General features: G+C 42.6%; 1 protein-coding gene across 6 annotated transcripts in view; it reads right to left on the bottom strand.

Annotated features, from left to right (window-relative positions):
* The window catches only part of lyst (lysosomal trafficking regulator), a 429684-nt gene that overhangs the window by 203039 nt on the left and 213926 nt on the right, over window positions 1-12719 (bottom strand). For all 6 annotated transcript variants that reach the window (XM_085996691.1, XM_085996696.1, XM_085996697.1 and 3 more), the window contains one exon: window positions 648-871. In XM_085996691.1, the coding sequence (XP_085852817.1) occupies window positions 648-871 (224 nt within the window). The remainder of the gene's footprint in view (window positions 1-647; window positions 872-12719) is intronic.

Raw genomic sequence — 12719 nt, 5'->3', positions numbered from 1 at the left:
CCTCCAAGTCACACACCATCCTGACTTGGAAATATATCGTTGTTCCTTGATCGTCGCTGGGTCAAAATCCTGGAACTCCCTCCCTAACAGGACCATGGGAGTACCTTCACCTCACGGACTGCAGCGATTCAAAGGCAGCTCACCAGCACCTTCTCGAGGGCGATTAGGGATGGGCAATAAATGCTAGCCTTGCCAGCGATGCCCACATCCCATGAATGAATTTAAAAGTAGTAAGATGGGAGATGGCTCCTGTGGCACATAAACACTGGCACAGACCTGCTGGGCTGAATGGCCTCTTTGTGTGCTGTAAATTCTATGCAAACATGAAGAATTGTATGTTCTAAACTAGTGTCCACTGAAGTGGAGCAGGTAGCACTTGCAGTTCCAGGTCGTGGGATAGCAGAGCAGCAAATAATTAAACTAGAGTCGAGCCTTGTTAATTCCAAGTCATTTCATTCAAATTATCAAATATTTTTCATGCATGAAAAGCCTCTTGTACTGCTTTATTTAAATCAATTAATTAACATTTCTGGAGAATTTGAATTTTTAGCACAAAAAGTGATTTTGTATTACAGTAACAGGATTAGATTGCGTATAAACTGCTGTATGCCTTTTAGTGTCTCTCTCAATTTTTGGTAATGTTTTACCTGCTGGTACATGGAAGTAGCATTTGTTTCACTGTGTTGAACAACCGCGAGCAGGCTCCTGAAGACATGGGTTTGGACATCAAGGCTGGGACTGCTGACAGACAGCAGGGTGAGCTCTAACATACAGATCTCAGGGTACATCAATTTTCTCAGTGCAGTACCCTCAGCAGTATTACAGAGATAACTAGCTGACTGAGCCAAAGAGGAGTGTTCTGGCTTCACACCTGGACCACAGAGGAGAGAAAATGGTTACACATTTTGTATTTTTCTTCAACATACATTTGGGATTAGAGATAACATCACAACAAAGTGACATGTGTACAATTCATGTCATGACTTAAAGTGGATGAGAAATGGATTTATCTAAGCTCAAAATGAAGAGCCATTCATGAATGAACACGGGAGAAAAAGTGAGGCACTTTCATCAAACAGCTGCCACAACCACTTTAATTCCTGCAAATTCAACTATATGTGGGAATGAAAATGGTTACTGCAATTTATTTCCAAAATTAGGTTTACTTTATTCAGTGAAATCTTCTAGTTACACTTTATGCTAGCTGATATCGTCAATGGTTCCCCTTCTTTAGGCGTTTTCCCTTTCAAAACTGCTGTCATTACCTTCTCTGCAAAACGCTTACTCACAACCCATCCATTCTCTCCAACCGCTTATCACATCTTCAATCTCCCTTTCACTCTCTAAGGCCCTTGAGCACATCAGTTCCATGTCCGTATCTCTCAAAATTTCATTAGAGCCTCTCCAGTCTGGCTTCTGCCCATCTCGCAGCATCAAAACTGACCGCGCCAAAGTCGCAAATGACATCCTGTGCCGCATGATCCCACTTGTCCTCCTCACCCTATTTACTGCGTTTACAGCTAAGAAGCCTTCTAAGTTGGACTGCTTAAAATTACAAAAGCGCCAAGTACAGCTGTCAGGTAAATTAAGAGTCAAGTATTTCTATTACACCTTTCAACTTCATACAAATTACGTTGAAACGGAGATAATAAAAAAGACAAATCCTGCCAATGAAATTATAAATCAACATAACACCTCTTAAAATAGAACTAGGGAAACAAAAGTCCATATTAATGACCAAACATTGAGGAAAAATTGTGAATTTACTTTAATCAATGAGATGAAAGTGCTGAAATAAGGTAAGTTAGTACAAGGAGCAGATGTGTTAGGTGATTAATACCATAGGTGGCAGTGGGAGGTGCTAAAAGTAGGTTTAAGCAACTTCTTCAAAACTAAAGGAACAGAATGTAAGGTTGTGTTTTCTGTGTAATTGCCAATCTTTGGTAAGGTAATGGACTAGATTTTCCAATCGGTGAGTTTTTCATGCTGACATTAAATGATTTATTTTAAATGAGTCAACACCGATCAGAAAATCTAAGCTAATGAGTCCTTTAGTAGGGTTTTGGTGCTAAATGTATAGTTAGCCATATGATTCCTTTCAGAATGTGTGGGGCCTATAGGTTACTGGAGTTTTGGGGTAAAGCAGCATGGTGCAGGAGTGATGGGATGCATCCTAACCAGGCAACAGTGGGTAGAATAATCACCAGTACAGAAGATTATCTCAGTAGTATTTTTATACTCGTGTATGGAGAGTGATTTAATAACAAGAGATGCTCGAACTACAAGGGAATCTTGAGAGAAAAAGAACAAAGGGCAAAAAAGAGGAGTAACAATAAAATAGAAAGGTAAGAGCTAAATATATTTTATAACATAAATAGGAGCAGGAGTAGGCCATACACCCCCTCGAGCCTGCTCCACCATTCAATAAGATCATAAGATCTTCACCGCACGTCAATTACAAGAGAAATGCAGGGAACAGCACCAACCACTGTACATGGCCTTCTTTGATTTCAGAAAGGCCTTCGACACTGTCAACCGTGAGGGATTATGGAGTGTCCTCCTCAAATTCGGCTGCCCTCAAAAGTTTGTCACTATCCTCCGCCTGCTTCACGACGACATGCAAGCCGTGATCCTGACCAACGGTTCCACCACAGACCCAATTCACGTACGAACCGGGGTCAAGCAAGGCTGTGTCATCGCACCAACGCTCTTCTCAATCTTCCTTGCTGCAATGCTCCATCTCACCCTCAGTAAGCTCCCCACTGGAGTGGAGCTAATTTACAGAACAAACGGGAAACTTTTCAACCTCCGTCGCCTCCAGTCCCGATCCAACGTCATCCCATCCTCTGTCGTCGAATTACAGTATGCAGACGACGCTTGCGTCTGCGCTCACTCAGAGGTCGAACTCCAAACCATCGTAAACACCTTCACCGAAGCATACGAGAGCATGGGCCTTACACTAAACATCCGTAAGACAAAGGTCCTCTACCAACCTGCCCCCACCACACAGTACTGCCCCCCGATTGTCAAAATCCACGACAAGGCCCTGGACAACGTGGACTACTTTCCATACCTTGGGAGCCTACTGTCAACAAGGGCAGACGTCGACGATGAAGTCCAACACCGCCTTCAGTGTGCCAGTGCAGCCTTCGGTCGCCTGAGGAAGAGAGTGTTTGAAGACCAGGACCTCAAACCCAGCACCAAGCTCATGGTCTACAGGGCAGCAGTGATACCTGCCCTGCTGTATGCCTCAGAGACATGGACCATGTACAGCAGGCACCTCAAAGCACTGGAGAGGTACCACCAACGCTGCCTCCACAAGATCCTGCAAATCCATTGGCAGGATAGGCGCACCGTCAGTGTTCTTGCTCAGGCCAACATCCCAGCATCGAAGCTCTGACCAGGCTCAATCAGCTCCGATGGACGGGTCACATTGTCCGCATGCCCGATACGAGACTCCCAAAACAAGCGCTCTACTCGGAGCTCCGGCATGGCAAGAGAGCCCAAGGTGGGCGGAGGAAACGCTTCAAGGACACCCTCAAAGCCTCCTTGAAAAAGTGCAACATCCCCACCGACACCTGGGAATCCCTGGCCCAAGACCGCACAAATTGGAGGAGAAGCATCTGGGAAGGCGCCGAACACCTCGAGTCTCTTCGCCGGGAGCAAGCGGAAGCCAAGCGCAAGCAGCGCACGTCAACCCAAGCACCCCACCCACCCGCCCCTTCAACCACCGTCTGCCCCACCTGTGACAGAGACTGTAGGTCCCGCATTGGACTAATCAGCCACCTGCGAGCTCATTTTTAATGTGGAAGCAAGTCATCCTTAGTTCCGAGGGACTGCCTAAGAAGAGGTTGATCTTCGACCTCAACTCCATTTTCCCATCCCCATATCCCTTGATTCCCTTAGTGCCCAAAAATCTATCAATTTCAGACTTGAAAATACTCAATGACTGAGCATCCACAACCCTCGGAGTGAAGTATCATAGAAATTTACTCATCTTTCACCTTCTAAAAAAATATTCTGCTTTTCCATTCGTCCTACCAAAGTGGATAATTTCACACTTCCGAACATTATACTCCATCTGCCACCTTCTTGCCCAATCACTTAACCAGTCTATATCCCTTTGCAGCCTCTTTGCATCCTCCTCACAACTTACTTTCCCACCTAGCTTTGTATCGTCAGCAAACTTGCATACATGAATTACACTTGGTCCCCTCATCTAAGTCATTGATACAGATTGTAAATAGCTGAGGCCCAAGCACTGATCCTTGCGGCACTCCACAAGTTACACCCTGCCAACCCGAAAATGACCCGTTTAGTCTTACTCTCTGTTTTCTGTCCATTAAACAATCCTCAATCCATGCTAATATATTACCTCAACCCCATGAGCCCTTATCTTGTGTAACAACTGTGTGTGGCACCTTATCGAATGCCTTCTGAAAATCCAAATATACTACATCCACTGGTTCCCCCTTATCTACCCTGCTAGCTACACCCTCAAAAAACTCTAATAGATTTGTTAAACTCGATTTCCCTTTCATAAAACCATGTTGACTCTGCCTAATCATAATGATTTTCTAAATGCCCTTCAACCATTTCTATTTTTATATTTCTTGCTAGTTTACTCTTTCTATTATTTAAAAAATTTTAAGAAACTTTTTTAAAGTTTGTCCATCTTTATTTCATGTTTGCCTTTTCCCCATGTGAGAACCCAATCTTTGTTTCTCTCTCCATAACATTATTAAAAAGTTAGAATTTTAAGCTTACTCACTTCCTTGTTTGCGGGCTGTGAGCATTCTGCGTTTTGATTGGCTGCTCAGACAGCTTGTTGACGTCATAGCAGTTCACACAAGGCGATTCCCACTATATCTCGTTGATTTGAATTGAAGGTCGGAAAACCCGAAATTCTTGACACAGGGATCGCGAGATCCTTGTGCAAAGTGTACTTCAGGGCCAGCAGCGAACGCCTTTTTTCTAGTGGAGTTATTATTCCGCAAGGGAATGTATATTCACTGAAAATTATATCTTTTAATCTAATTTTTCAATCTACCTTAGCCAATTCACCTCTAATACCTCCGTAGTTGGCTTGGTTTAAATTTACGACCCTAGTTTTGGACTTAACCACATCACTTTCAAACTAACACAAAATTATATCACATTATGATAACTCTTCCCCAGAGGATCCTTTACTGTAAGATTACTAATTAACCCTGTCTCATTACACAATACTAGATCTAAAATAGCCTGTTCTAGTTGGTTCCTCGACATATTGTTCCAGAAAACTGTCTCGAATGCATTCCATGAACACATCTTCCAAGCTACTTTTGCCAATTTGGTTTGCCCAGTCTATATGATGATTAAAGTCCCCCACAATTATTGCATATGCTCCTCTAATTTCCTGATTTAGACTCTATCCAACACTGTTTACGGACCTATAAACTACTCCCACCAGTGTTTTCTGCTCTGTGTTATTTTGTAGCTCCACCCAAACTGAATCTACAACCTGGTTTTTCTGGCCTTTCTCTTTACTGCCTTTATCTCATCCTTTATCAGAGCTACTCCACCTTCTTTTCCATTTTGCCTATCTTTTCTAAAAGTCAAGTACCCTAGAATATTCAGTTCCCAACCTTGGTCACCCTGCAACCACATCTCAGTAATGGCTACTAGAGCAAACCCATTTATCTCTATTTGTGTCATTAATTCATCCATTTTGTTATGAATGCTTCGTGCATTCATATAGAATGCCTTTAATTTTAACTTTTTAGTATTTTTCCCTGATGTGGCATTAGTCGCTAATAACCTATTACCGTTATTTAACTCTCTGTCCCTTCCTGACACAATCTGCTTGATTTTACCCAAATCGCTACTCTGCTCTACAGCCCTGACTTTTCTCTTCAGACTTATAAATTTACCCTTATCTGAACCCTCCCCCCCGTATTAATTTAAAGCTCAATCTACCGCCAATTATATTAATGCGAGGGACATTTTAGACAGGTTTGTGTAATTAGAAATATATATGTTGTAGGGAAAGTGCAATGTCATAGAAATAGCAGAAACAGGGTTGAACCAGTCATTGGTGGGGAGATTAAAATTTTAGTGTACTCATTATGTGGCTCACGGCTAACAGATACTGACATGTGGCTCCTAAAAGAATCAAGCCAATCCCTCTTTGTCCAGAGCCTGTCTGATCTCACTTCCGTTGAGACTTGTGATTTGGCCATTTGTCGATGAGGCTGAATTTAGACACAAACATCTACTTCTACACAAAGAGAAACAGTAGGATGGCTAAACTACAAGTATACATCTTATATATACAATTAATTAATGACTGCTGTTAATTAGAAATCATACCAGCTCTCATCCCCCCCTACTGTCTCATAAATGATCTCCCCTTCTCTCTTTTTCTAGCTCATGCTCTCATTTCCCTTTTCTAGTTGTAGCAAATAATTTAGAGCTTTGATAATTCACACATTCTGTTACCTGCTTTTATTTTAATTACTACTGCTGCTTTTCTTATTAACTGAAACACTGAGGCAGAGTCTGTGTTACTCTGACAAGAGAACCAGCTTCTTCGATCCAATCTAAGTTAGGATATAAATTTCCCTTCTGTAAATACTGGCTTTAAAAAGTGCTCACCAGCACATCAATGAAAAAATGACAACTTTATTATTATATAAAAGGATAGTTCAGAAGGAAACAAAAACAGATCAACTTCAAGCATTAGTTACTGAGCAAATAAACCTGCACACTCTTCAGGCTATTCATTTAATCTGTAACTTGATCATCATCTTCTTGTCAGTGATATCTAATCTCAATTTTTATAAAACAAAAGGGAGTTTCAGTAGTGCATTATTCCCTGTGGTTTAATACATTTCACAAGCCTCCACTAATGCTTTTATTTTTGATTCTGCTTTGGTCTCTTTCTCAGACCTAGACACTTGACATCTATACAAAAGCAAAATACTGTGGACTGTTCTGATGAAAGGTCATTGACCTGAAACGTTAACTCTGTTTCTCACCCCACAGATGCTGCCTGACCTGCTGAGTATTTCCAGCATTTTTTGTTTATACTTGATATCTATAATGTTTCCTGCTTCTCTCATCCCTACAATGGTCGTTAAGGTGTTAGACTTGGCTCTGTGCTAACGCTCTCGCCTCCAAGTCAAAAGGTTATGGGTTCAAGCCCCACTCCAGAGACTTGAATACATAAATTAAGGCTAACACTTCATTGCTGAAATAAGGGACTGCTGCACTGTTGGAAAGTACTGTCTTTTGGATGAGATGTTAGACTAAGGCCCTGTCTGCTCTTTTAGGTGGACATGAAAGATCCCCTGGCACTATTTGAAGAGCAAGGGAACTGTCCAGATCTCCTGGAATAATTTATCTCTCAACGAACGCCACTTAAAATTTATCTCATTGTTGTTTGTGGGAGCTTGCTGTGCACAAATTGGTTTCCTTACATTAAAACAGTGACTACACTTCAAAGTTATTCATTGGCTGTAAAGCACTTTGGGACGTCCTTTTGCTGTGAAATGCATTATATAAGTGAAAGTCATTTCTTTTATTACCCTCTCTCTCTCTTTTAGGATGTTGGTCTCTGGTCCTCTCTGAGAAACCAGTCACGATCTTCTCTTGCACTCACCCCTTGCTTTACAAGATATATTTTTGGCTTCTTCTGCTTCTCTTCATCATTAATCACTCCTTCATCCAGCTGGCCATTCCTTTTTGTTAGCACTACTGATTATGAAAACCTGCAGCCCCCACGTGAATCAATATCAATCTCTCTTCCAACACGCCACTTAAAGACATGATCAATCTCTTTTCATCCCTGACCTTTTCCATTTCTGAAAACGTCTCTCTCCCAGGCTGCTTCATTCATTGCTCTTCCACACTATATAGGATACTTCACGATTAGTTGTCAAATATGGAATTTGTTACATGAGGGGAACTGCTCATGAACTGTACAAGTTCCTCGGATGTGTGAAATAATGATGGTGTTGCACTCCTATACATTAGAATGCTGCCAACACAGAAAATACCTCAATCTTGAAACCTGACTTAAAATCTTCATGTTAAACATACATTTACACACAAGATTAAAATAAAAAATTTGCTAAATTCCCAGTGCTTCCTTCTTACCCTCTTTTTCAAAACGGTTAACAAAATTTTCCTTTCTCGTTGGCGGGCAGCCCTGGTTCAGCCTGGTCCTAAATCTCAACCGTCCCTAAACTCCAGGTACTTTCACCTCATCACCATGTTCAAAACTGACCTTTCCCAAAAATTGCTGACAAAATATTCCCTCCCTGTGGTTCCTAGCTCCTCCTCTCCAATGATTTTCGCCAACCCCATCCTGTGGTTTCAGCTCGGCCCGGCCCAACACTTCAAAAACATTTGGCCTTCCCACCCCACAGGTTCCAACTTCTAAATACAACTCTTGACTTTTAAAAACTTCAACTCTCTATGCGTCTTCCTCCTCACCCCATCTTGAAAACTGCTGCCCACTTGCAACTTTTCCCGCCTTGCAGGTTCGAAGCCCTGGCCCCAATTCTTGAATACCTCTCCGTTCCTGCAGTTTCCCAACCAAGACCCCAAGTCCAAGTGTTTAAAATTGTTCTACGATACTTTAAAATTTTACTTGCACCCATTTCCCAGCCCCAGACTTCAAACATTTATTAGCCCACCTATTTTTTCCATCAGGTTCCTGGAGGCTACCAGGAATAGACAACTATGGATTTCCCACTGAATCCATGAGATAGGGAGTGAACATGACCTAAGGGTCCCAGCACATGGCCATAAATCCTGAACATGGAAGTAAATGGACCTCGGGTGTTAGATCATGGACGATACCAACACAATCAACAGGTAATGAGGAAACCGATGGTAAGGATTCCAACAAGATCAGAGGTGAATCATACCACAAGGAGTAGCATTTCAACCATAACATGTGTGCTCATGATGGAGTTTACAGCCACTAAAGTCTTAAAGACCAAAAGGTGTCACCAACACAATCACAACAATGGCACACTATTAAACACAAGGGCTACTCCACACGCAGGCTTGCTGGATATTATTGACATGCCGCCTTCATGTATTTGACAAAGGTGAGGCTTCCAGTACATGGTGTGTAGGCTTCTCACACAATCTTCCCCTTTAGTGGTTGTCACTGAGGGGGTCAGGCTGCCTATCTACAGGTTGTGGCCGAGCCCAAACATGGTCCAGTTGGATACCAAGAAGGCTAAAACTGCCGGGGATTTTGTGCTCCGTCCCCTGGTTCTATCTCCTTCCCCACACTAGAAAACATCAGCATAGTCCAAAATGTAGGCATTGGTGGAGGTAGTATCATCAAGGAGCTGTGGGCATTTTAACAGAAAATGGTAGACAGCACAAAATAGTCACACAACCCACAACTTCTGCAATCCTTCAGCACAAACCATGTAAAATTTCTCCTGCAGTGCTAAGCAGCGCTTTCCCCCCCTCCACCCCATACACCAAACACCTCCCACCCAACAAGAAAAAGAAATACAATGAGAAAAACACAAAAATAAGCATAAAACAATGCAAGAACAGGAATTGGAGGCCTGGTGTAAGAAAAAGGCAGAAGACAAAGAAGCATGTAAGAAAAATGAAAGCAACAACCAAGTTTCCAAATACGAATGACATCCATGTTGTCAGTCAAGGTTCATTTCATTGGTGATATTCTAGACAGACATCTATGGTACGAAGACATTGTTCAGAACCATTGTATAAATTTAGCATTTACTCCAGCCAAATAAGAACATGAAATCTACAGTACTGCGCGTGGAAAAGGTTTGTGAAGAAGTAGAAATTAACATGCTGCAATGGCATGGAGGAAGTCATAGAAACATAGAAGATAGGAGCAGGAGTACGCCATTTGGCCCCTCGAGCCTGCTCCGCCATTTAATGAGATCATGGCTGATCATCCAAATTCAGTACCCTGTCCCTGCCTTCTCCCCGGATCCCTTGATCCCTTTAGCCGTACGAAATATATCTAACTCCTTCTTGAATATATTTAATGAATTGGCCTCAACTGCCTTCTGTGGTAGAGAATTCCACAGGTTCACCACTCTCTGGGTGAAGAAATTCCTCCTCATCTCAGTCCTAAATGGCTTACCCCTTATCCTTTGACTGCAACCCCTGGTTCTGGACTCCCCCACCATCGGGAACATCCTTCCTACATCTAGTCCTGTTAGAATTTTATAAGTTTCAATGAGATCCCCTCTCATTCTTCTAAATTCCAGCGAATATAAGCCGAATCGACCCAATCTCTCCTCATACGTCATTCCTGCCATCCCAGGTATCAGTCTGGTGAATCTTCGCTGCACTCCCTCCGTGGCAAGAACATCCTTCCTCAGATAAGGTGACCAAAACTGCACACAATACTCAAGGTGTGGTCTCACCAAGGCCCTGTACAACTGCAGCAAGACATCTTTGCTCCTGTACTCGAATCCTCTCGCTATGAAGGCCAACATACCATTTGCCTTCTTAACCGCCTGCTGCACCTGCATGCTTACCTTCAGCGACTGGTGCACAAGGACACCCAGGTCTCGTTGCACTTCCCTTTTCCCAATCTATTGCCATTCAGATAATAATCCGCCTTCTTGTTTTTGCCACCAAAGTGGATAACCTCGCATTTATCCACATTATACTGCATCTGCCATGCTCCTGCCCAATCACACAACCTGTCCAAATCATACTGGAGTTTCTCGGCATCCTCCCCTCAGCACACACACCCACCCAGCTTTGTGTCATCTGCAAAATTGGAGAGATTACATCTAGTTCCCTCGTCTAGATCATTAATATATATTGTGAATAGCTGGGGTCCTAGCACCGATCCCTGCGGTACCCCACTAGTCACTGCCTGCCACTCGGAAAAAGACCTGTTTATTCCAACTCTTTGCTTCCTGTCTGCCAATCAGTTCTCTATCCAAGTCAGTACCTTACCCACAATCCCATGTGCTTTAACTTTACACGCTAATCTCTTATGCGGGACCTTATCGAAAGCCTTCTGAAAGTCCAAATACACCACATCCACTGGTTCTCCCTTATCTATTCTACCAGTTACATCCTCAAAAAATTCCAGTAGATTAGTCAAGCACGATTTACCTTTTGTAAATCCATGTTGACTTTGTCCGATCCTGTCACTGTTTTCCAAGTACTCTGCTATTACATCTTTTATAATGGACTCTAGCATTTTCCCCACTACCGATGTCAGGCTTACCGGTCTATAATTCCCCGTTTTCTCTCTACCACCTTTTTTGAATAGTGGGGTTACATTAGCTACCCTCCAATCTATGGGAACTGTTCCAGAGTCTATCGAATTTTGGAAGATGACCAGCAATGCATCTACTGTTTCTAGGGCCACTTCCTTAAGTACCCTAGGATGTAGATTATCAGGCCCTGGGGATTTATCGGCCTTCAATCCCGTCAATTTCCCTAACACCATTTCCCTACAAATACTGATTTCATTTAGTTCCTCCCTCTCATTAGACCCTATGTTCCCCGACATCTCTGGGAGGTTATTTGTGTCCTCCTTTGTGAAGACAGAACCAAAGTATGTATTTAATTGGTCTGCCATTTCTTTGTTTCCCATTATAAATCCCCCTGATTCTGACTGCAAGGGACCTACACTTGTCACTGTGTATCAATGTAATGGAGCACACCAACAAGCATGTACTTAATAGCTGATCCTGGCACCAACACACGGTGAAACAAGCAATCATCAAGTTTGCTTTGAAAAGTATACATTATAAAATAAAAGGCTATATGCAGTGTGTACAATCATAGAATGGTTACAGCACAGAAGGAGGCCATTCGGCCCATCCCGACTCTCTGCAAGAGCACTTCAACTGGTGCCACTCCCCCGCCCTTTCTCCATAGCCCTGCAAATTTTTTTCCTTCAAGTACTTATCCAATTCCCTTTTGAAAGCCACAATTGAGTCTGCCTCCACCACCCTTTCAGGCAGTGCATTCCAGATCCTAACCACTCGCTGCGTAAAAAAGTTTTCCTGATGTCGCCTTTGGTTCTACAAGGCAGATTAAGATTTTTATTGTAATCTTTTCTCATAATTTATACCACCTGGCCCTTCAATAGGTCTTGTAACCACTCCCAAATACCCATTATTGCCTATACAACCAAACTAATCAGTTCATCTAAATAATAAGCAAATTAGCCCACATAATCTCCAGAATTCAACAATGTCATGAAAAATATGCATTAAATTTGATAAATAATGGTAAGATTTTAATCACATTACAGAAGATTTCCATTATAACAATTGTCAAAACCAAAGACTTAACCAGCTGACTAGAGCTTTGAAGCTTATTAAATAACATAAGAAGTAGGAGCAGGAGTAGGCCATACAGCCCCCCAGGCCTGCTCCGCCATTCAATAGGATCATGGCTGATCCGAATCTAGACTCACGTCCACTTCCCTGCCCTCTCCCCGTAACCCCTAATTCCCTTATCTGCTAGGAAACTGTCTATCTCCATTTTAAATTTATTTAATGTTGCAGCTTCCGCAGCTCTCTGGGGTAGCAAATTCCATAGATTTACTACCCTTTGAGTGAAGAAGTTTCTCCTCATCTCACTTTTGAAAGCACAGCCCCTTATTCTTAGATTATGCCCCCTAGTTCTAGTCTCACCCATCAGTGGAAACATCCTCCCCGCATCCACCCGATCAAGCCCCCTCACAATCTTAT

This window comes from Somniosus microcephalus, chromosome 9, assembly GCF_052327205.1.
Source record: "Somniosus microcephalus isolate GS21.2 chromosome 9, FLI_Smic_1.0, whole genome shotgun sequence".
Taxonomy (NCBI): Eukaryota; Metazoa; Chordata; class Chondrichthyes; order Squaliformes; family Somniosidae; genus Somniosus; species Somniosus microcephalus.
The sequence above is the reverse complement of the archived record's forward strand: the minus strand, read 5'-3'. Positions and strand labels throughout refer to the sequence as shown.